Raw genomic sequence first — 26773 nt, forward strand, 5'->3', positions numbered from 1 at the left:
ATACACACACAGATATACAGCATTGATAGAGAAATACACATTCAGGGATACAGTATATATAAGGAATGTGTGCACACACATTAAACAGCCTATAGAGATCCATACTGTACACACAATACATACACATACAGTGAGGGCATACAGTGAGGGCATACAGTGAGTGCTGTGCATGCATACAGAGTAGAGTGTGTTGTGCGTGCAGTGTGTCTGCGGTCCCTCTGGTGAACCTCTCTCTCCAAGAGGAAAGCAAAGCAGCTCCGTTTATTTGTTTGATTTCTGCTCTCTCTCCCCATGCAGGCCTATTTGTTAGCACTGACAGCAGGTTAGCATTAAATATACATGGAGATTGTCAGCCACTGGCACACAAAGGCAGGCGGCAGGCCGCGGGGACCCAGGCAGGTGAGGTGGAGGAGTGGGGACAGAGCTGTGGTGCTCCCATGTGGCTGCTCCCCCCCTCCACTCTACTCATCACAGCCCCCCACTGAGGTTAGGGACTATGAAGACGAGGGGAGGAGGGTGTCAGGAAGATTGTTCACACACAAACACCCCTCTGCACACACACACATCTGTTTTCCATAGGGAGGTCAGGGTGACGCACAAGCATCCTCTCTCCAGTGCACTCTCTCAGACACACACTGAATACTCAATGTGGATCTCTTACTCGGGCCTATGCTTACAAACACACGCATAACCAAACAGATTGCTTTTCCATGTTATTTATATCTACCACCCACAGATGGCAGCCATCTTGAATGGATGGACCTTTCAATGGAAGACACAATTTGAAAATGATTCTTGATTTATCGGTTTATCCGTTAGCTCACCCGTGTTTAGTATGTTGTCATATGAACTTCTCTGTTTTCTCCTAGTGGTATGTCTAAGGGGGATGGATGGCTTCTATGAGCATGGAATGGTGCATGATATTGCAGTGTTCTTGGTAGGTGGATCCCTGCAATTTACCTATACTGTTCCACACTGCACTGCTGTAGAGGTCACTAATGTTTGATCAGTGACAATTCCTCTGCAAATATGCAGTGGCTTACTGTTAGTAGTCATGGTGATGCTGTGGTTACAGTAGGTGTTATGTCAGTAATGTGTTACAGTAGCCACAGTGATGCAGTAGTAACCAGTATGTCAGTACTGTAAAGCACAGTACTGTGTATTACCTGTGGCTATGCATTTTTAATAAGTATATTAGTTCAGTATTGTATAGTACCTCTAGGTAATATACAGAGTAGTGTATCCGCTGAGTATACCAAACATTAGGAACACCTTCCTAATGTTGAGTTGCACCCCCCCCCCCCCTTCCCCCTAGAACAGGCTCAGTTAGTCTGGGCGTGGACTCTACAAGGTGTCGAAAGCATTCCACAGGGATGCTGGCTCATGTTGACTCCAATGCTTCCCACAGTTGTGTCATGTTGGCTGGATGTCCTTCGGGTGGTGGACCATTCTTGATACAGGAAACTGTTGAGCGTGAAAAAGCCAGCAGAGTTGCAGTTCTTGACAGAAACCTGTGCGCCTGGCACCTACTACCATACCCCATTCAAAGGCACATAAATATTTTATCTTGCTCGTTCACCCTCTGAATGGCACAATCAATGTCTCAATTGTCACAAGGTTGAAACATCCTTCTTTGACCTGTCTCCTCCACTTCATCTACACTGATTGAAGTGACATCAAAAAGGGATCATAGCTTTCACCTGGATTCACCTGGTCAGTCTATGTCATGGAAAGAGCAGGTGTTCTTAATGTTTTGTATCCTCAGTGTAGTACCTGAAGTGATAAAGTAGTAGGCGGTATGTCAGTACAGTATTGTACAGTACCTGTGGTGATGCAGTAGTAGGTCTCGTGAGGGGACACGTGGTGGATGCGGTGGTGTTTCCGTGGTAACACCAGGTGACAGTCCTGAAGCAGCGTCACCCAGCGTGGAAGACCAAAGTAGGAGTGAGACCACTTATGGATCTGATTGGTCAACGTCACAAAGACTGCCAGTGCAAACACAAAGCACTGCCAGGGGTAGGTCTCTGCTAGGGCATCTGAGAGAGAGAGGGAGATTTGTTGTTGATGGAGAGAATTGTGACATTCATTGAAAATGACAAGGTGGTTTCAGTACATGAAGCATCTTCACATGTAAATGAGTTTATACTATTTATACTGCCCAATTTGTACTATTTAAGGTATTCACTTGCAAGTATGAAACAGTACCATATTATCAGCATATTTTGGAGAACCAGTGTTGGTGAGATGACTAGAAAGGCTATAAAGTTGTGGTGAAGTCTGGTTTGTTTGGCTCCAATCTCACACTGGTCTTGCATGTTCCTCCATGTCCCCCTCTCCACTCACCCTGACACTCAGCGAGCAGCAGACATGATAGGTGTGGATGTCACCCTGTCCCCTTGCAAGGCTTACCTGCCCTCTGCCCCGTCTTTGTCTCCTCTTACTGTGACACAGCTCATGACAGGGTCAGTGACCTCCGGCTCGCTCCGAGCCACCCTGAAGCCCTGACATCATGTCTCTCGTAAAACACATCATGGTCTGAGAGTAACCCGCGTCTGCCTATCTGTCTACAGCTCCACTCCACATTGTGTCACACACACATACTTTATGGATGAGACCTTGTTCAGGTTGTAATGCATGGGTGTGTGTGTCCATCCCCTCTCTCTCTCTCACCTGGCTGGTACGTCAGGAACTTGTAGGCCATATGTGCCAGGGGCAGTATTGTAAGCATGCAGTTGTCCCCATTGGTCTCTATGAAGTCATGTCGAGTGATGGCTGTGGGGTCAATGTGGTGTTCCCGGAATGGGCGGATGAATGCCTGGAGAAAAAGAGAACAAGATAGAGGAGGAGGGGAGGTAGTTAGAGGAATATCATTATGATAATTCACTTACATCTGAATATTCAGTGTAATCCAATCATGTAAGACACAAGGTAAGATGGGCTATCAATTGCAGTCACAGACAGAGGTCTACCTAGTCTGTACCTCCTCATTATCTGAGGGGAAACAAAATACCAAAGATTTCCCAAAACAATAAAATGGTCGTCAGGTGTTGTTACTGGTTCAAATCCGGGTCAAAGGGCCATGGAAAATATTGGAACTTGTGCTAGGTTGGTAGGAGTAGCTTTCACAGTGCTGTGTCCATTAAAACACAGTGTTGTGTCCATTAAAACACAGTGTTGTGTCCATTAAAACACAGTGTTGTGTCCATTAAAACACAGTGCTGTGTCCATTAAAACACAGTGCTGTGTCCATTAAAACACAGTGCTGTGTCCATTAAAACACAGTGCTGTGTCCATTAAAACACAGTGCTGTGTCCATTAAAACACAGTGCTGTGTCCATTAAAACACAGTGCTGTGTCCATTAAAACACAATGTTGTGTCCATTATAACAAAGTGCTGTGTCCATTAAAACACAGTGCTGTGTCCATTAAAACTGTGTCCACACAATGTTGTGTCCATTAAAACACAGTGTGTCCATGTGTCCATTAAAACACAGTGCTGTGTCCATTAAAACACAATGTTGTGTCCATTAAAACACAGTGCTGTGTCCATTAAAACACAATGTTGTGTCCATTAAAACACAGTGCTGTGTCCATTAAAACACAATGTTGTGTCCATTAAAACACAGTGCTGTGTCCATTAAAACACAATGTTGTGTCCATTAAAACACAGTGCTGTGTCCATTAAAACACAATGTTGTGTCCATTAAAACACAGTGCTGTGTCCATTAAAACACAATGTTGTGTCCATTAAAACACAGTGCTGTGTCCATTAAAACACAGTGCTGTGTCCATTAAAACACAGTGTTGTGTCCATTAAAACACAGTGCTGTGTCCATTAAAACACAATGTTGTGTCCATTAAAACACAGTGCTGTGTCCATTAAAACACAATGTTGTGTCCATTAAAACACAGTGCTGTGTCCATTAAAACACAGTGTTGTGTCCATTAAAACACAGTTGTGTCCAAAACACAGTGCTGTGTCCATTAAAACACAGTGTTGTGTCCATTAAAACACAGTGCTGTGTCCATTAAAACACAGTGCTGTGTCCATTAAAACACAGTGCTGTGTCCATTAAAACACAGTGCTGTGTCCATTAAAACACAATGTTGCGTCCATTAAAACACAGTGCTGTGTCCATTAAAACACAATGTTGTGTCCATTAAAACACAGTGCTGTGTCCATTAAAACACAATGTTGTGTCCATTAAAACACAGTGCTGTGTCCATTAAAACACAATGCTGTGTCCATTAAAACACAGTGCTGTGTCCATTAAAACACAATGTTGTGTCCATTAAAACACAGTGCTGTGTCCATTAAAACACAATGCTGTGTCCATTAAAACACAGTGTTGTGTCCATTAAAACACAGTGTTGTGTCCATTAAAACACAGTGCTGTGTCCATTAAAACACAGTGTTGTGTCCATTAAAACACAGTGTTGTGTCCATTAAAACACAGTGTTGTGTCCATTAAAACAGTGCTGTGTCCATTAAAACACAGTATTGTGTCCATTAAAACACAGTGTTGTGTCCATTAAAACACAAGGAAGAGATGCTGAAGGATGTAAGGATTGGAAGCTATATTATGTAAGTCGTCAGGGGGTGTGTTATGGTTGGGAATGGGATTTTTTACATAAATCCTAAACCCTGGAGCGAGACATGATAACCTGTGTTCGAGCAAGGATTCCAAAACATATTTGGCCCATGTCCCCATTTTCATATCTGAAAATTGTCACGACCCCAACCATGTGAAGAAAAGATGTAATTAACAGTCAGTGTTGACTTGTTTATTTGGGGCTATGGCAGTCTATTGAAAAACATTCTAACAGTATTTCTGATTGTATTCTCAACTCACCATCATTAATGTGGGGCTATGACAGTCTATTGAAAAACATTCTAACAGTATTTCTGATTGTATTCTCAACTCACCATCATTAATGTGGGGCTATGACAGTCTATTGAAAAACATTCTAACAGTATTTCTGATTGTATTCTCAACTCACCATCATTAATGTGGGGCTATGACAGTCTATTGAAAAACATTCTAACAGTATTTCTGATTGTAATTCTCAACTCACCATCATTAATGTGGGGCTATGACAGTCTATTGAAAAACATTCTAACAGTATTTCTGATTGTATTCTCAACTCACCATCATGTCATTTTAATGTGGGGCTCTGACAGTCAATTGCAAATGAGTCTGACATAATTATCTCACCTCCACTAATAAGATGGGTGTGCTTGATGTATGTCATGTCGGAACTTCTCAAAGTCAGGGGGTGTGGTCGACAGTGCGCACCTCTTCTCTGCTGCAACATCCAATCTGGATCAATATTAGGTTTCAATGCAGATGAGAGCACTGAATCCAGCTTCACACATATATGAGCTGGCAAAGGGTACCATGAGTTCTATGGTGCTTTCAAGACAACTGGGAACTCTGAAAAATAAGAGGTCAGATCATGATGTCAGTGGACTTCAGGTTGTAAAGTCTGAGCTCTAGAAAGAGGCCCACGTTCCCAAGTTGGAATTCTGAGTTGGATAACTTATTTTTCCCAGTCAGAGCTTGTTTTTTCAGAATTCCCAGTTGTCTTCAACGCACTGAAGTCGTAATTCTGAGATTCCAGAGTTCCCAGTTATTTTGAACGCGCCATTAATGCCTAGAGGGAGACAGCAGGGTATTCCCTTTCAGTCCGAAACCGAAAATCTTCCGCAATGATCCATGAATGTGTTGTCTGCAGCATTCGGTCACATGACAACTCAATCAGCTGTTTCATTTCACTTACCGGTATGTCAACTGAGCAGGATCACAGTCAAATGGATTGGGAAGTAGATCCCAAAGTGCTCTTCCAAGTGCTGGAGGTGAGCAGCCATCACTCATGTGGGACACTTACTGATGCTGTGTTCTGTTAGAAACAAGCACAGCCGAGGGAAGGGGACATGGTTCGCTTTGAAAGACTCTCTCTCCAATAAGAATTCTTTCCGGCCTCCCGAGTGGGGCAATGCTCTAAGGAACTGCATCGCAGTGCCAGAGGCATCACTACAGACCCAGGTTCAGTCCCGTGCTGTGTTGCAGCTGGCCGCAACCGGGAGTCCCATGAGGGGAGGGTTTGGCCGGCTGGGATTTCCTTGTTCCATCGCACTCTAGAGACTCCTTGTGGCAGGCCGGGCGCATGCACGCTAACTGCAGTCAACAGTTGTACGGTGGAGCCCCGACACATTGGTGCGGCTGGCTTCCGGGTTAAGCGAGCAGTGTGTCAAAAAGCAGTGTGGCTTGTCGTGTTTCAGACGACGCAATGCTAGCGACTTTCGCCTCTCCCAAGTCCATATGGTAGTTTCAGCGATGGGACAAGACTGTAACTACCAATTGGATATCACAAAATTGGGGAGAAAAAGTGGTAAAAATAAATTAAAAGAAAATCTTTCCAACACTCCCCCTTGATAACCACGAGCCATGGTGTGAAATATAACATTGTCATGCTCTCATCCCATATCTCCACATAGATTTGTGAACAGGCGTGTGCTCAATGGATGTGGTTGATGTAGTTAAAGTTGTTTCGGTGTATCGTACAATGTGTCCATATGGCAGAGGGAGACACAATCATAACTAGAGTGAAGAGGCTTGCCCACCGTCCCGCCATAGATGGAGCCCCACCTGGGCAAAAAGCCCACCATTCGATTCCACCGAATCTGTTTCGTCAATATAGCCACACAGCACACTGAACATCCCCTGTGCTGTTTCATGCTCGGGAATCATGAGACATAACAAGATGTTGTGAATAGAATCCGCCGGCATATGTAGCGGACAAAAGTCAATGCATGGGCATCTTGGCCCTCACAGCTAACATCCATTTGGAGAGCAGAAGCTGAGGAGTTTGAGTCGTTCGGTCAGTTTTCATTTCATTTCTAGCAATAGCACACATTCTTCGCTCAACAGTGTTATCTGACGAAGGCAGTGATGTGAGTTGCTGTGCCTCTGCCTCCCCCACTCATTGTTTTCACAATATCAATTGCAGGTGGTAATATCAACGTCTCTGCAATAGTGTGTGGTTACATAGCGTAGCGGGCTTAGCCATTCACCGTGGGAGTGATTCAAGAGCAACGGTCAAGTACGACCTTTTCCCATTATCTAAGGGTGCTCTCTGGTTGAATTGTATCTTTCAGATTTGAATACATTTCATGTCAGGCGACACCACGTAGTTTGGGAACCACTGGGTTAGAGGTTGGAGTTGGTCTCACAGTTAAACTCATGACTGCCCTGTAGAGGAGTGTACATGAAAGCTGGAGGGGAAGCCTCTCCATCACACTAAAGGGACCAGAGAGATAACTTGCTATAAAACTACTGGCTCTGATCCATCATCATAATAAACCTTGTAACAGCGTGGGTGTCACTCACAACCAGCACCTCGCTAAGCTGAGACAGACACCTGCTTGTAACAGTGTGGGTGTCACTCACAACCAGCACCTCGCTAAGCTGAGACAGACACCTGCTTGTAACAGCGTGGGTGTCACTCACAACCAGCACCTCGCTAAGCTGAGACAGACACCTGCTTGTAACAGCGTGGGTGTCACTCACAACCAGCACCTCGCTAAGCTGAGACAGACACCTGCTTGTAACAGCGTGGGTGTCACTCACAACCAGCACCTCGCTAAGCTGAGACAGACACCTGCTTGTAACAGCGTGGGTGTCACTCACAACCAGCACCTCGCTAAGCTGAGACAGACACCTGTTTGTAACAGCGTGGGTGTCACTCACAACCAGCACCTCGCTAAGCTGAGACAGACACCTGCTTGTAACAGCGTGGGTGTCACTCACAACCAGCACCTCGCTAAGCTGAGACAGACACCTGCTTGTAACAGCGTGGGTGTCACTCACAACCAGCACCTCGCTGAGCTGAGACAGACACCTGCTTGTAACAGCGTGGGTGTCACTCACAACCAGCACCTCGCTAAGCTGAGACAGACACCTGCTTGTAACAGCGTGGGTGTCACAAATGAAAGGGACAGAGGGAGAGAATCGCATGAGCACAAAGAGAAAATACACAATGAAGGTAATTTATTTCCCACATAAAAAGAGGAATCTTTTGGCGCCAAATTACCATAGCATGTCACTGACGGTAAAAAGTAAGTATCCTGTGTTTGTGGGCAGAACTCAATCACATGTATATCTGAGGACACATTGAGACACTGCTGGAGCAAGGGACACTATCTGTTAATATTTTGACAATTCTGTTCCTCTCCGTTCCTCTCGTTCTCTTCTCCCAGTCTGTCTGTGAGATTAAAGGAGCGGTAAACCTCAGACACACACAGAGCGGGTGTGTGGACTCCTCGGCACACAGAGCGGGTGTGTGGACTCCTCGGCACACAGAGCGGGTGTGTGGACTCCTCGGCACACAGAGCGGGTGTGTGGACTCCTCGGCACACAGAGCGGGTGTGTGGACTCCTCGGCACACAGAGCGGGTGTGTGGACTCCTCGGCACACAGAGCGGGTGTGTGGACTCCTCGGCACACAGAGCGGGTGTGTGGACTCCTCGGCACACAGAGCGGGTGTGTGGACTCCTCGGCACACAGAGCGGGTGTGTGGACTCCTCGGCACACAGAGCGGGTGTGTGGACTCCTCGGCACACAGAGCGGGTGTGTGGACTCCTCGGCACACAGAGCGGGTGTGTGGACTCCTCGGCACACTGCAGCCACCCCGAGTCACACCAGCACTAATCCCACATCGTTTAACGGCCTGCCTCGCCTGCCTTTCACTAATCAGGACTCACATCTACCATCGTCCTGGTTACCCGGCCATGGAAAGGAAATGTCCCTCCCCTCACCCTCGACTATGGACTGAACTGGTTGAAGACGTTCAATTAGAGTTTTTTCTCCTCTAATCACTGTCATTAATGATTCTCCCTCAAGTGAAGTTTTTCTGTTTGAACCTCGGGACAAAACGGTGTATCCATCCGCTAAGTGTTTCCTTTAATCTGCTGGTTAATAAGGGTCTTAAAGCACTTCTTTCTAGATGTCTGTAAATTCCCCCGCTCTTTTTGAAGTCCGATCGTTCCCAGGTGGTGAATCCTAATTATCCCAGACAGCGAAAGGATCGACAGCGAGCAGCAGCCATGTTACAGAGTCAGAGCAGTAAGCGCTGCACGGCGGGGCGGCAGGCTGAACAGGGACTGATCCGTTCTGGAACTCCAACCAGACAGGCTGCTGATGAAAGGAGTGCAGGCAGCAGGCCCGGGCCCCTTAGCTGGAACTACAGGGGGCAGGCAGTCTGCTCTGCTAGGACAGCCCCCCTCTTCCTCACCAGGGCACAGGTATGTTTGAGGAATATATTACAGAGGAGAACAAGGCCTTTGTTGCAGTACAGTAACATACAGCAGCCAACATGTAGCCCCCTACACATCTTTAAGAAAGGTCCCTGTCTAACAATTGGGCTATTTACCTATTTGTTTTTGCTTAATTGTACACCTTTAACATGAGGTGTCGAGGTGTTCAGAATGTATATTCCTTTACATTATGTCTGATATTCCTAGTGATGTGTAATCTAATATGTGGTGAGTCATTCCTGTCATTTCAGAAAGCCATAACACCCACCATCTCAGATTGTTCTGAAATCTTTTCTGTAATATGACGACCCTCCCACTCTGTTTGCCAAATTATTTCTCTTTGCTCTTGTTTTCCTTAAATCGGATGTCGGTGGGCGGAGCCGGGAGGTTCGTCAGCGAAATGGTACACACCTGGGTGAGTGGATGCGTGCATAGATGGTGATAATGAGGGGTGTTGAGAGGTGCCAAAACAAATGAACACAAAGTAGCCCCAAAATGCCACAACCAAAAATAACAGTGTGTCTGCTTGGAGAGTCATCTCGATGTATGGGGGAAAGGTGTATTCATCCCCGAGACACACCCTCTCCCAGGTGTGTCCCATTTCGCTGACGACCTTCCCCCATAAAACCGGGGACCACCAAGGACCATAGCAGTAATTAGAAACAGATAAGATAAGCATTCCTGCAACATTCTTAAGTTGATAGACTATTTGAACTCTGAAAAATTAAGCTAATTGATTGCACCCAAATTGTCCATTTCAATTTATAGATCTCATATAATATAATGGGGAAAAAAGGGCAGTAGCAGGAACAGCGGCTTCTAGTGGGCAAAACCTGGTACTTTCACTTCATCTATGGGAAAAATGCAAGCGACATTGTAACGGTTCTCTTGTGGTGAAGGAGAGTCGGACCAAAATGCAGCGTGTAGATTGCGATCCATGTTTAATAAACAAACGTAAAACACGAATCAATTACAAACACTACAAAACAAAGACCGTAACGAAAACCGAAACAGCCTATACTAGTGTAAACTAACACAGAGACAGGAACAAGGACACTAAGGACAATCACCCACGAAACACTCAAAGAATATGGCTGCCTAAATATGGTTCCCAATCAGAGACAACGATAAACACCTGCCTCTGATTGAGAACCACTTCAGACAGCCATAGACTTAACTAGAACACCCCACTAAGCTACAATCCCAATACCAACACACCCCATGCCACACCCTGGCCTGACCAAATAAATGAAGATAAACACAAAATACCTCAACCAGGGCGTGACAGACATCAATGGCTAATTCTCTGAACAGGGAAGAAAAAATAATCACAGCTTGTAAATCATAGAGAACTGATACTGTACACTGGTCATTGCGGTGGGCTTTGACCATTTATTTGGATTGCTCACATTTGAATTATTGTTAAGAAGAGTTTCTTGTGCAAATCGGATGTTGGGTACTACATTTATTGAATATTATATGAATCCTATAGTTGAAAGTGCCAAATTGGGTGCAATCAATTAGCTTAATTTCTCAGAGATCAAATTATATATATATAAAATAATGTTGCAGAAATGCTTATCTTTTCTGTTTCTAACCACAGAAACAATTTCAGAACAATCGAAGACGGTGGTTGTCAAACATCTATTGTGCTTTTTGAGGTAGAATGACTCTGGTACTGTCTATACACCTGACTTCACCACACAGCTGTGCTTTGGTCATAGAAACAGTCTGTTTACAGTCAAAATACGATACATCATATAATGTACGTGGAATAACATAAATCACTGTGAAGATCAGTGATGCCATTACACATACTGATCATAAGCAGAGCTGGAGATTAAAATGCCAATTCCTTTTCTCCCCCTGTCCCCCCTGACCCCTGACCCCTGACAATAGAACAATAAACCCCATCATCAGCAGATGTACACACAGACCCAGCGATTCATCACCTCAAAGACGACACCCACCACACTGCACAACATAAGGGCCAGGTGCTCTTTTAATTGGACAGGATAAGAGTGACCTTTTCTTTAATTGGGAGAGGGGAGCATGGCCAAGTTGTGCTCATGCATTAATACGGAGCCCAGGGTGCTGGAACCCCAGCCCCAGGGGGGTGGGTGGAGGGGGGGGGGGCAGGCAGAAATGTACTGTAGTGGTATATCCTGAGGGATAGAGAATGACATTTTGCTTAGAGTGGCCAAGGGAGGATGAACCACAAAAGACCAACAAAATCCTGAGCTACTGTATGGTAATAATCCTGGATGGCTGTGCCCTTCACACAACTGGGGTGTAGGGGGGACAGGAAGAGGGAGACTGGCTGGTTGTGGCCTTCTCAGCACAGGTGCAGGATAATGGGTGTGCTGGGCGGTGGTTTGCAGAAGTACAGGTAATGTATACAGCCAGTGTAGGTGTGACCACTGATATAGCTCATTGAGAAATGGGATTACATTATGTTTTGCCTAACAATCCCTCATATGACTGATATGTACAGGATAAAAACAGGATTTTAGAAATGTTTGTAAACTTTTTGAAAATGAAATACAGAAATATCTAATTTACATAAGTATCCACACCCCTGAGTCGATACATGTTAGAATCACCTTAGGCAGCGATTACAGCGGTGAGTATTTCTGGGTAAATCTAAGAGCTTTGCACACCTGGATTGTACAATATTTCCCCATTATTCTTTAAAAAATGCATTATTCTTTAAAAAAAAAATACAATTGGTTGTCGATCATTTCTAGAGAACCATTTTTTACCATAGATTTTCAAGCATATTTAAGTCAAAACTGTAATTCGGCCACTCAGGAACATTCACTATCAATTCAATTCAATTCAATTCAAGGACTCTATTGGCATGGGAAACATGTGTTAATCTTAATGTGTCTATCTTCTTCAGTGTAGATTTGGCCTCGTTTTAGGTTATTGTCCTGCTGAAAGGGGAATTCATCTCCCAGTGTCTGGTGAAAAGCGGACTGAACCAGGTTTTCCTCTAAGATTTTGCCTGTGCATAGCTCCCCAGTCCTTATCAATTACAATTATACCCATACCATGATGCAGCCACCACTATGCTTGGAGATATGGAGAGTGGTACTCTGTGTTTCGTTGGATTTGTCCAAAACAAAAACAGCAAAAAAGTGAATTGCGTTAACACTTTTTGGGCAGTATTAATTTATCTTTGTAGTGACTGGGTGCTCAAATGGAAATTCAATGTTTGCTTCTTCTTTTTCTCCCCCATCTACCAATAGGTGGCCTTCTTTGTGAGGCATTGGAAAACCTCTCTGGTCTTTGTGGTTGAATCTGTTTGAAATTCACTGCTCGACCTTACAGATAATTGTATGTGTGGGGTACAGAGCTGAGTTAGTCATTCAAAAATCATGTTGAACACTATTATTGCACACATTGTGAATCCATGCAACTTATTATGTTACTTGTTAAGCACACTTTTACTCCTGAACTTATTTAGTCTTGTCATAACAAAGGGTTTGAATACTTTTTGACTCAAGGTATTTCAGCTTTTCACTTTTTTTATTCAATTGTAAAAATAAAAAAAAGCCCCAAATTCCACTTTGGCATTATGGGTTATTGTGTAGGCGAGTGACACAATCTACATTTAAACCATTTTGAATTCAGGCTGTAACACAACAAAATGTGGAAAAATTCAAGGGGTGTGAATACTTTCTGAAGGCACTGTAGTAATTTGTAATCCTTCTCAAGAGTCAAATGATGAGTCTAAGGTTTGGGAAAGACCTTGAACTCAGAACCCTGTCCCTTACCTTCCCAAGGACAGGGATGTCCACAGAGCCCCAGGTGTCTGCTCCCCAGTGCACCATACCAGATGCAAAGTCCGCCATCACTATCCCCATTACTGTAGTGGGGAACAAAGGAGGGAAAAGTATTTTACCAAATCTTTTGCCATAATATCAGACAACAAATGTTTTGGAGACGTAATGTAATTGCAGACTATTTCAAGGTCATTTCAAACAGAAACCAAGAAAATGTGTTCGAGAAACTCACGGATGCCCAAGATGATTTTGTAGATGTGCACAGTGGAGAAGTTGAGGAGAAGGAAGGAGAGGTTGATGATGAAGAGAGAGAGGCACAGAACTACACTGATCCACTCCTGCAGTCGCTTACCTGAGGAAGACAGCAAATCGCACAACATTACACATTACCTGAGGAAGACAACAAATCACACAACATTACACATTACCTGAGGAAGACAACAAATCGCACAACATTACACATTACCTGAGGAAGACAACAAATCGCACAACATTACATGAGTCAAAAATGTTCCACAGGGATACTGGCTGGCCCATGTTGACTTCAATGCTTCCCACAGTTGTGTCACGTTGGTTGGATGCCTTTTGGGTGATGGATTATTCTTGATACACACAGGAAACTGTTGAACGTGAAAAAAACAGCAGCATTGCAGTTCTTGAATCAAACCGGTGCACCTGGCACCTACTACCAAACCCTGCACTGAAATCTTTTCTCTTTCCCATTCACACTCTGAATGGCACACATACACAATCCCTGTCTTAATTCTCTTGAGTCTTAAACATCCGTATTTAACTGGTGTCCTCCCCTTCATCTATTCACCTGGGCAGCCTGTCATGGTATGAGCAGATATTGTTCATGTTTTGTGTAGTCAGTGTGAATACAAAGATACTGCATAACAGATACAGTAATAAAGCTACAGAAACTCAAAAGTACACTTTCACTTTCACTGAACAATTGTGCTGATGACTACATTCTGAAGAGAGGGTAGAGTAACTTTCTTCCATTCATGGGACCTGTCCTGTGATCTACGGTGTTAATGAGCAGAGAGAGGTCAGCCCTGCTACCAGGAGAACATCCCTCGGAGCTCTGTAGGGTCATGGGGTCATCCGCTGGTGGCGCCGCCACATCTTTGTCTGTCCACCACAGTCTGTGTGTGTCCCATCAACCACAGTGTTAAGAGGTAATCGGTTCGATGAAGACAAGTGTATGCCAAGGCTGGAGTCGTGAACCCTCGTGTGTGGAGCAGCGGTGACACAGCTCTAAACTCACAGGTCAGGGTGGGCGGACCTCCGTGTCGCCACTCTGCCCCAGCGGGGGAGGGGGTTAGTGAATAATTCAGCAGGCTACGGAGGGGTGCGGAGTTGCTTAAGCCGGAGCTAGCAGCCCACTCCTGTACTGGACCTCATCACCACATCCACGGAGACTAGCCTGATCCCTCTCCCTCTGCTTCCTTCTCACACTATACCTCTCAATTCAGATGTCCTTATTTTCTTTCTTTACCTTTTAACCTGTGTCGCTGTCCCTCACTCTTTTCTTCATATCCAGTGCTTCTTTCTTTACCTTTTAACCTGTGTCGCTGTCCCTCACTCTTTTCTTCATATCCAGTGCTTCTTTCTTTACCTTTTAACCTGTGTCGCTGTCCCTCACTCTTTTCTTCATATCCAGTGCTTCTTTCTTTACCTTTTAACCTGTGTCGCTGTCCCTCACTCTTTTCTTCATATCCAGTGCTTCTTTCTTTACCTTTTAACCTGTGTCGCTGTCCCTCACTCTTTTCTTCATATCCAGTGCTTCTTTCTTTACCTTTTAACCTGTGTCACTGTCCCTCACTCTTTTCTTCATATCCAGTGCTTCTTTCTTTACCTTTTAACCTGTGTCGCTGTCCCTCACTCTTTTCTTCATATCCAGTGCTTCTTTCTTTTTCCTTTTCTGTGGATGCAAAGTGTCAAGTGCCACAGTGAAGCCAGGCCTTCTGAAACTTTAATGCCATTAGACTTTCCTAATACAGTAGATTGGCGTGCTTGGAGTTAATGGGATATTGATGACATATTTTAATAAAGCCTCACAGGCTCAACTGACACCAATAACCTAAACCAAGTTAACCAACCAGTCCAATACTCATGGGAATATTAGTTTCACACCTCCCTCTCACAAGACATAGATCTGGCCCTCAATCATCACAGAAGAGTCCACACACAACCCTTCACCTGTGTACTGTCTCATCTCTCACACAGCACTTGTTTAAGCTGTGCTAGTACTGATGATGGAGGACACTGGAATGTTCCTAGCTGTTATGAGCTGCTCTAAATGAAACAGATTCATCAAGTGAGAAGCATCCAGGTGTGCACGCTCTGTATGGAGGCGAGGCCAGGTGTGATGTGTCCAGCTGTGGAGGCCAGATGTGGAGGCCAGGTGGGCTGTGACCAGTGGTGGAGGCCAGATGTGGAGGCCAGATGGGCTGTGGCCAGCTGTGGAGGCCGGATGTGGAGGCCAGGTGGGCTGTGACCAGCTGTGGAGGCCAGATGTGCTGTGACCAGCTGTGAAGGACAGGTAGGCTGTGGCCAGCTGTGTAGGCCAGATGTGGAGGCCAGGTGGGCTGTGACCAGCTGTGGAGGACAGGTGGGCTGTGACCAGCTGTGAAGGACAGGTAGGCTGTGGCCAGCTGTGTAGGCCAGATGTGGAGGCCAGGTGGGCTGTGACCAGCTGTGGAGGCCAGATGTGCTGTGACCAGCTGTGAAGGACAGGTAGGCTGTGGCCAGCTGTGTAGGCCAGATGTGGAGGCCAGGTGGGCTGTGACCAGCTGTGGAGGCCAGGTGGGCTGTGACCAGCTGTGAAGAACAGGTGGGCTGTGGCCAGCTGTGGAGGCCAGATGTAGAGGCCAGGTGGGCTGTGACCAGCTGTGGAGGCCAGGTGGGCTGTGACCAGATGTGGAGGCCAGGTGTGATGTGGCCAGCTGTGGAGGCCAGCTGTGGAGGCCAGGTGTGCTGTGGCCAGCTGTGGAGGCCAGGTGGGCTGTGGCCAGCTGTGGAGGATGGGCGTGCAGCAGAGGCTCCTGCAGGGGAATACCTTCAGAGCCTGGCAGGCCTCTACCACTTACCCACTATCTGACCTCACTTCTTACACTGGGATGCTAACAAAGTGTGTAAAAGATCCTTTAAAAGGTCTTTCATTCTTGCAGGATGTGATCCAACATTTAAGAGATGGTACATTTTATCAAGGGGGGAGAAACCTAATACTACAGAACATATATGGACTACGCTTCCCACAGTTGTGTCAAGTTGGTTGGATGTCCTTTGGGTGGTGGACCATTCTTGATACACACAGGAAACTGTTAAGTGTGAAAAACCAGTGAAAACTCAGTAAAACAGAAACTTTGGCCCAAGATAATATATAGACCACACCATTTACAGGAAGGCTAATAGCACCATAGGTTTGTTGTCTCCACACTAAATATGACACAATTTCTACCATTCTGTCAATTTCACACATCCCCCACACACACCCACACATACCCAGGGTTGAGCATTCGGGCCACTGTCAGGTGATCTGCATCAGCCCTTGGATCCCTGATGAGAGGAGAAACTAGGCCAGGCCTCGACAGAGCAAACGCACGCAGCCAGAAACACAGTCCCCCTGTCCATAGGACCAGAGTGGTGTGCTCATTAATACAGTCCTGACAACAACATGCTCCCTGGCAACCCCTCTTCCATCGCTCACACCAGCAGCCCCCGACTCAGCACGCTGGCATGGAATTAACCTGGGAGAGGCGGGAGATGAGGAAAGGGGGGTGCTAATAGGCTGAAATTAATCAACGACGCCTGATTCGGCGCAGAGGGACGGCGCCAGCACCAAACAACACCCTGTGAATGCTAATGGCCTTCTCCTCTCTCTCTCTCGCTCTCTTTCCATCTCACCCTTTTACCTCCCGCACCGCTTTACAGCGCAGCGGCAGAACGGGCCCCATCTCTCCTGCCATGGTGGCGCATCACACTGACAAAGGAAGGGATTTCTGAACCTCAGTTCAAATAATCTTGCAATATGAGTAGCTCGTGACATTGATCTCTGTGTTGTTGGTACAATACATGTATCAGGAGGAAGGTACCCAGGTTTTTTCCTCCTTCCCCCTGATACATGGGTCTGAGTGTGGTTGGGGTCTGCCTCTGAGTTCTAGGAAAGGTCCTCCGTGTACCTGGCCTAGTCTGCTGCACAGATGGCTTCAGTGAATCGACAAGCATGTACCATAACGTTGTGTGAATATTGAGCAGAGCCCGAGTTACTTATCACAAGTAGTCGATATCTTGCTTGTCCTGTGTAAAAAGATGCATGATTCGCATGCTTTCTGTACAGCGCTTCAAAGCTTGCCCAGTATTCCGCCTCTATCTGGTCTGGACAAAGGGCTCTTTTCTTCCCTCTCTCCTGACTATGTTGTCCTAAACGCCGAGGCCTTGTGTTCTCAGTACAGATTCCCTTTGAAAGACAGCCTCTCACCTCCTCCAGAGCCACAGACAAAAACTAACTCACACACCCAGAATGGCTGCCTTTCACAGCACAAAGACCGAGTCAGTGGTGCCAACATACCATGACAGCATCATTCTCTTCCTCGCTTCTCTCTCTCACATATCCACCCCCACACACACACACAGGGGCGCGTTCGTGAACATTCACAATACAATTACGAATATTTATTCATAGTAATTCTGCTCTTTCTCCCTCTCTGTCCCCTGTCCAGTTCTCTGTAGGCCAATCTTCTGGGGGGGGGGGGGGGGCTGTAGTAAAAGTGGGTCATATGCTTAGAGCGGAAGAGACAGAGAGACTGAGAAAGAGAAAAAGACAGAGGTAGAATTCCCCTGATCGGGATGAACGGATCAGTCACAGGCCTCGTTCCTTTCATCAGTTCTCAGTGGACGTCTCAACCTGGGAAACACATCAAACACACACAGCACATCATCACACATACAACACATCACATCACACACACACAACACATCATCACACATACAACACATCACATCACACACACACAACACATCATCACACACACATCACATCACACATACAACACATCACATCACACACACACAACACATCATCACATCACATCACACACACACAACACATCATCACACACACACACACACATCACATCACACATACAACACATCACATCACACACACACACACACACACACACACTGGCACACACACACACACACACACACACACACACACACACACACACACACACACACACACACACACACACACACACACACACACACACACACACACACACACACACACACACACACACACACACACACACACACACACACATCACACATACATCACAACACATCACATCATCACACACACACATACAACACATCACACACACACAACACATCACATCACACACACACGTCATCACACACACACACATCACATCACACATACAACACATCACATCACACACACAACACATCACACAACACATCACACACACACACAGTACACACACACACAACACATCACACACACACATAACACATCACACATACAACACATCACACACACACACACACACACATCACACACACACATCACATCACACATACAACACATCACACAATACATCACACATACAACACATACAACACATCACACACACACATCACACATACAACACATCACACACACACACACACATACACACAACACATCACACATACAACACATCACACATACAACACATCACACATCACACACACAACACATCACACATACAACACATCACACATCACACACACAACACATCACACATACAACACATCACACACACACACATCACACACACACACAACACATCACACATACAACACATCACACACGCAAGCACACAAAACACACACACCAAGCAATTACACAGATAATCCATACATTAACCTATGGACAAGAACTACAACAAAAAAATGAATGTGACAAATGTGACAGATTTAACAACTGCATAACAACACCACACACACAGACACGGCCCAAGAGAGTGGTATCTAGGCCTGGCTCCTTCCTCTTTCCCCTGTGAACAGGGAGAGAAAAGAGGATGGACAGATCCCGTGGTGTGTGTGTTGGGGATGTCGAATGAGCATGATGGGAGCCGCAGATGAGTAGGGTGGGGGAAGGGTGACAGAGAGATACGATACAGTATAACACGTACACACACGGAGACTGGGGTAATATTTGTCCTATGTACTGTATTTATACCACACATGTGACCCATGATTCAAATTTGCAATTAGCCAAATAAAATGTTTATCTGACTCCATTTACCATTATATTTGCAATCAAGAAATGTCTGAGAATGGAATTCTCAATACAACTGTATTTAATTACTTTGTAAAGTGAATGATTACATTACGCAAGGCATAAGCTGAATTTAGAAGGCATTAACAAGCATTTACAAGGCATAATTCTAGTCATTATCAGAGAGGGAGAGAAGTAATAGCATAAAAGGCCTTGACCCAAGAGTCCTTGGGTCAAGACCTGTGCTGGTTTTGAAACCAGTCTGAAATTTACAACACAATTGCTTTTATGATTTGTCTGCTGAGAATGTGGAAAAATAAATCTTAACATTGATTGTTATTTTCACCGTGCCAGAACATTTTCAGAACTGATTTGATATAGCCTCTTATGCCTTGTTTCTCTGACTTTAATATTCTAGGATTTGATGGTACTCATTTACTTTCTGTACAATAGGGGTGGGAAGGTATTTGCTCAACACTATACTAATTGTTTTCTAGTGTTCTCATTTTTTTCCAAACTCATCCCTCTAAAAGGAGGGAGCACTAATTGTTCTTTACTGTATATTGTTAGAATTTGGATTGGAAATGATGTTGGATGGTATGGTTTCATGTTGTGCTCGTTTCCTTCATCCAGATCATGTGTCTCCTAACTCGTCATCTGTTTGGATCAGGCAGTTGATGGGATACCTTTGTAGGCTCGTTTTCATATTAATGATAGTGAAACTTTATTCCCAATTTATTATCATGAGACATGTATTTCATAATCTGTATTTGTCAAAGAATGCAGAGGATGATATCATGATGTGTTTACTTTTACTGCCATTTCGAATGTTTCCAAAGTCTTTCACAAACAGTGGTGCGTTGTCAACGTGAAACGGACTCAGATGATGGGGCCTGACCTGTCCAGCTAAGCCACACACCTTCTGATGGAGGATTCCACATGGGGACAGCTGACCATTCTAGGCAGGGTACCCCTGGAGACTGACGTTGGCCCCTGGTGGGAGGATACCTTCTATGAGGAGAGTACCGGGCCCCTAACGACCATGGACAAGAAGTTAATGCAGGCCAAGTAGATGGCGACTGTCTTGTTGAGTGTCTCGACTGTGTCCTGGCAAGCTTTTGGGAGGTAGCTATTACATGGACCCAAGCTTTTGGGAGGTAGCTATTACATGGACCCAAGCTTTTGGGAGGTAGCTATTACATGGACCCAAGCTTTTGGGAGGTAGCTATTACATGGACCCAAGCTTTTGTGAGGTAGCTATTACATGGACCCAAGCTTTTGGGAGGTAGCTATTACATGGACCCAAGCTTTTGGGAGGTAGCTATTACATGGACCCAAGCTTTTGGGAGGTAGCTATTACATGGACCCAAGCTTTTGGGAGGTAGCTATTACATGGACCCAAGCTTTTGGGAGGTAGCTATTACATGGACCCAAGCTTTTGGGAGGTAGCTATTACATGGACCCAAGCTTTTGGGAGGTAGCTATTACATGGACCCAAGCTTTTGGGAGGTAGCTATTACATGGACCCAAGCTTTTGGGAGGTAGCTATTACATGGACCCAAGCTTTTGGGAGGTAGCTATTACATGGACCCAAGCTTTTGGGAGGTAGCTATTACATGGACCCAAGCTTTTGGGAGGTAGCTATTACATGGACCCAAGCTTTTGGGAGGTAGCTATTACATGGACCCAAGCTTTTGGGAGGTAGCTATTACATGGACCCAAGCTTTTGGGAGGTAGCTATTACATGGACCCAAGCTTTTGGGAGGTAGCTATTACATGGACCCAAGCTTTTGGGAGGTAGCTATTACATGGACCCAAGCTTTTGGGAGGTAGCTATTACATGGACCCAAGCTTTTGGGAGGTAGCTATTACATGGACCCAAGCTTTTGGGAGGTAGCTATTACATGGACCCAAGCTTTTGGGAGGTAGCTATTACATGGACCCAAGCTTTTGGGAGGTAGCTATTACATGGACCCAAGCTTTTGGGAGGTAGCTATTACATGGACCCAAGCTTTTGGGAGGTAGCTATTACATGGACCCAAGCTTTTGGGAGGTAGCTATTACATGGACCCAAGCTTTTGGGAGGTAGCTATTACATGGACCCAAGCTTTTGGGAGGTAGCTATTACATGGACCCAAGCTTTTGGGAGGTAGCTATTACATGGACCCAAGCTTTTGGGAGGTAGCTATTACATGGACCCAAGCTTTTGGGAGGTAGCTATTACATGGACCCAAGCTTTTTTGTTTTTGTCTAGTCACCTCTCTCCCCATATTTCTCTGGTTCCTCTGATTGTCTTCTGCAATGCAGAGTATCCATGGGGGGAAAATGTAGTGGAAAAATTTGAGAAGGTGATACAGGTGAGAGCCAATTTATCTGTGGCAATCTCTAACATCATTTCTGGGGTCGCTGACACCAGGTGATTTGTGAAGACTGATGAAACTTGAATCGACAAAATGTTACTATGTGAATTAAATTGTCATATTTGGATTGTTTCGAGAGTTAAAGAAGTGCGACTTTTTATCTGTTCTATTTTATATGTCAGTGTCATGGATTTATTGTTGCAGAGAAACTGTCATTCTGTTCATTGGACAGCAGCTATAGTTCAAAGAGGAGCGACAGATTTACACTCCTATCATTGAAATTGAGTTGATTAGACTAGAATCTGGGTGTGTTTTCCTGCCTATTGTTTTAACTAGCAAAGTGCAAAGAAATGTTCATTCAGGTTGGGCCTGAGTTCCAGCTTGAATTTGAGAGCTTGGTAGAAAGCTCCTGTGTGTATCACACACACATAGTTTATTCTAGAAGAGATGATTTTGAATTGAAGACGTGTAGCCACATTACGTCTCATTTATACTGAACAGAAATAGAAATGTGACATGTAAAGTGTTGGTCCCGTGTATCATGAGCTGAAACAAAAGATCCCAGAATTTCATAAACCAGGTCCGAGTCCAAACAGTACCAGGCGATAGGCAGGCTCGAGGTCAGAACAGACAGAGTGGTCTGGCAGGCGGAGTCGGCATCCGGACAGGCAAGGGACAAAACCAGGAGGTCTAGGAAAAACCCTGAGACTGGGAAAAATAGGAGCTAGGAGAAATGCTGGTTGACCTGGCAAAACAAGACGAACTGGCACAGAGAGACAGGAAACACAGATAAATACACCGGGGACTAATGGGGGAAAACAGTAGACACATGGAGGTGGGTGGAGACAATCACCAAGACAGGTGAAACAGATCTGGGTGTGACAAGACCATGTGTAACCATGCCAGTCCAAGACCTCCACATCCGGCTCATTGAAATTATTGCATGATGCATTTATATTTATTGCTCAGTATAGTTGATAGTCATTTAGTCTGTGTTGTTCTGCAACGTATCATGTATTTCACATACACTACCTGTTTGAGTGATATTTTATGAATTTTTATTCATTCAACTACAGATGCACACACATAAACAAGATTACACTTTGCTAAATGGAAAGCGTCCTCTATTCAAGCAATGGTCAAGGTCAACAGTCAAATCCATACTGCAAGCTCCATGCTTTATGTGTCGTGTGTCCATATCTATTGTTTTCAGACATAATGAACGTTGGGCAGTGGATCTGAGAGCTTGAGGAATTTGAAAAATGTCAGCTCTAGTTCTTTAAAGTGGAACTGACAGTGTTTTAACTACTTTGCAGATATGGAACAAACAGACTGTGGCGCCCTGACCCTAGAGAACCTTTTATTTCTCTATTTTGGTTAGGTCAGGGTGTGACTAGGGTGGGTAGTCTAGTTTTTTATTTTCTATGTTGGCCTGGTATGGTTCCCAATCAGAGACAGATGTCTATTGTTGTCTCTGATTGGGGATCATATCTAGGCAGCCTTTTTCCACCTGTTGTGTGTGGGATCTTGTTTTTGTATTGTAGCCTTTTGCACTACAAAGCTGTGCGGTAGTTTTGTTACGTTTGATTTGTTTTGTTGCTGGTTCACATGAATAAATATGATGAACGCCTTCCACGATGCACCTTGGTCCGATCCTTCCAACAACGATCGTTACACAGACAATCATAATATCAGTAAAAAAAATAGCAAATTCCCAGCTTTATGCAACAAAACCAACTTTATAAACAGGTTTTAAAAATAGGTTCTATTTGACTCAACGTTCCATGATGTACACTAAGCATTGTTGGCAGAATAGGTGGATGCAGTTTCATGCATGATTAATATGATTCACCAATATATTTATTGTAAATCACAGCTGGCCTGGTACATTGTTTTCTGCCTCCATTCGGGATGCACTGTTTCAATTTCAATTACTCAATATTTTGTACAAAAACGGACAAATGTAACTAAGGCTGGGCATGTCAATACAATCAAACTAGCTAGATAGCTAGCTACAGTGGTTCTTCCTTTAAAAGTTGCAGCACACTGCAGCACAGCTTGCAGGGTGCCACACAATTCTATGGCACATTATGTAAGTGTCAGCCATTGTTGCCAGAATGATGCAATGTACCACAATCTGCCACCATCTACCACAAACAGTCACGGCATAAACTCAAAACTTTTAAAGGAAGCTAGGAGGATGTCATGTCATTGGAGAAGTGGGTGAGTGATTTACTTTTCCCCCCTCATATCGTTGTCGGTGGAGATACACAGCTAGAGATGCAGGTGTCATTTGGTTCGCTAGCAAGAAATTGAACGACTTTTACAGTATCCAGTTAGCATATCTCTTTTGTTTGCAAATTCACCCTGGCTATCTACTCCGATTTCAGAGCACTCCCATCTGAGTGTGCCAGAGCACAGAATAACTACTGATGAATTTACCAACGCTCAACACCCACTGAAAGATTGGTGGAATCTGTGTGGGTAGCTGGACAGGTCGGATGACTGACAGTGAAGGTGAACAGGTGGTCACGTGTCAGGTGACAGAGGAATGTATGAGACTGAGGCAGGAATTCCTTTAACCATAAAGTGGTATATTTACTGAGTAGTCTGTGCTGCATCACAAAGGAAACAAATAACATGTATCCAATCAAATTCATAATCAAAGATCAAATCATATCAGTCATTATTAACATAATTTAGGGAATTCTACAGTCCAGTTCATTAAATCAATAGTAATCATCCGTGAGTCATTAAGGCTCGTAACTATTTATCATAAATCATGAAAGAATACAAACAGTGAATGGTTATACAATCTATAATCCCCATTATCAAAGTCAATCAGTTAGCAAACAATGACGTTTCTCATTTCACTCTTTCAATTGTCTTCATGTGTACATATAATTAATTTCAATACACATGAACCATATCGATTGCATAATTGGCCTATGAGGAACCGTAGGGCCGTGATCATTGACAATTCACATTACACAATATGTTTGAAGCTGCGCTCCAAGCCGCGCTCCGCGGTAATAACTATTAACAATAACTGATGGAATATGTTTGTGTCAGTAAACTTAGTCAAAAAAAGTAATTTAGTCACAAAAGCTCTAGATAACATGTAAAGAGCCTAGCTAACCGAGCTCTGCTTGGGTGAGTAAAATGCTCAGTGAGGTGTTCTCTTATTTGTGTCCGGAAGTAGCTAGCTAGCCATTGTGACTAGCATTAGTTGTTGTTTTTGTTGTTGTTGATGTGCATAACTGTGGGAGAGAGAATCTACCTTTTCATGGTTGTTTGATCAATAAGACTGTAAAGTTCCCAAATGTAAGAGGTAAATACGTGGTATTGACATATTTTCAGAATACCATTCAGGTGTAGTTTTTGCCGAATGCGTTAAAATAATCTAATTGCTGCAAATGCCTGTAAACACACAGTCCAGTTCAAAATGAACGATGGCAGGCTTGTGTGGCAAATGTCTTGTTTGCATAAAGGCCTACAGTAGCTCTGATTGGCTATGGTGCACCGGTCTGTGTAGACTATGGTCCTACCGGAGACAGATGTTTTTATGAGGTTTTATTTACTGCAGTGTCTAGTAATTGTCCAAATTCACGGCAGCTTTTCCACTATATATTGTTCTAGAATTTAACAAATGCCTTAGTATAGGTAATTCCAAAACATTCTAAGAACTGATGAAAATGTGAAAATGACTATATCTAAGTGCTCGCTTGTCAGAATATTTAAAGTGTCATATTCTTCCTATGGGTGTATATGAACATATTTTAATAAGATTTTATGTTGCTAAAATGCTGTCAGTTCCACTTTAAGTCTGTATCCACTTTAAGGTGGATACCCTTTCAAATTAGTGGATTCTGCTATTTGAGCCACATCCGTTGCTGACAGGTGTATAAAATCGAGCACAGAGCCATGCAATCTCCATAGACAACCGTCAGCAGTAGAGTGGCCTGGACTGAAGAGCTCAGTGACACATAAAACTTCTGCCCTGCTAGAGCTGCCCGGTCAACTGTAACTGCAGTAATTGTGAAGTGGAAACGTTTAGGAGCAACAACGGCTCAGCTGTAAAGTGGTAGGCCACAAAAGCTCACAGAACGGGACTGCCAAGTGCTGAAGCGTGTAGCACAAAAAATCGTGAAGGGTGGAGGCTGTTCTAGCACCAAAGGGGGGACCAACTCCATATTAATGGCCATGACTTTGGGGCTCCCGGTTGGCGCAGCGGACTAAGGCACTGCATCTCAGCGCTAGAGGCATCACTACAGACCCTAGTTCGATCCAGGGCTGTATCACAACCGGCAATGATTGGGAGTTCCATAGGGCAGAGCACAATTGTCCAAGTTAGGGGAGGGTTTGGCTAGGGTAGGCTGTCATTGTAAAATAAGATTTTGTTCTTAACTAGTTAAATAAAGTTGAAATGAAAAATCATTACAAAAATTAGATGTTCGACGAGCAGGTAACCACATACCTTTGGCCATGTAGTGTATCTGAGTAGACGGAGCTTTAAAAATGTAAATGTTCTCACAAACCCATTTCCAAGTTCTGCTCCACACTGATGGGAGGAAAATATTCAGTTTAATAACAGTAATTAGACGAGAGTCCCACTGCCTCCATCCTCACTATAGCAAAGTCACCAGAAGATACAAAGGACAGAAGGAGAGTTCAATCAAATATTAATAACAGGCTTTGTCCTAATGTATTTGGGCAGAACATGTGTGTGTTTGAAACTATGCATCCAGCCTAATGTATTTAGCTGCCCTGGTGGGTGTATAATTGAGGAGCACAGCAGGGGCAATGGCAGGTAGCCTATTTCTTCCTCTCTCTTCCTCTCTCTCTCTCTCTCTCTCTCTCTCTCTCTCTCCTCTCTCTCTCCTCTCTCTCTCTCTCTCTCTCTCTCCTCTCTCTCTCCTCTCTCTCTCCTCTCTCTCTCCTCTCTCTCTCTCTCTCTCCTCTCTCTCTCATCTCTCGCTCATCTCTCTCTCCTCTCTCTCTCTCTCTCCTCTCTC

General features: G+C 44.6%; 1 protein-coding gene across 1 annotated transcript in view; it reads right to left on the reverse strand.

Moving 5' to 3' along the window:
• The window catches only part of si:ch211-212o1.2 (uncharacterized protein LOC492735 homolog), a 39875-nt gene that overhangs the window by 2094 nt on the left and 11008 nt on the right, over window positions 1-26773 (reverse strand). The window contains exons 3-6 of the mRNA XM_046352409.1: window positions 13336-13455; window positions 13095-13186; window positions 2671-2815; window positions 1824-2036 (exon numbers count right to left, since the gene is read on the reverse strand). Coding sequence (XP_046208365.1) covers window positions 1824-2036; window positions 2671-2815; window positions 13095-13186; window positions 13336-13455 — 570 coding nt within the window. The remainder of the gene's footprint in view (window positions 1-1823; window positions 2037-2670; window positions 2816-13094; window positions 13187-13335; window positions 13456-26773) is intronic.

This window comes from Oncorhynchus gorbuscha, linkage group LG01 (assembly GCF_021184085.1).
Source record: "Oncorhynchus gorbuscha isolate QuinsamMale2020 ecotype Even-year linkage group LG01, OgorEven_v1.0, whole genome shotgun sequence".
Classification (NCBI taxonomy): Eukaryota; Metazoa; Chordata; class Actinopteri; order Salmoniformes; family Salmonidae; genus Oncorhynchus; species Oncorhynchus gorbuscha.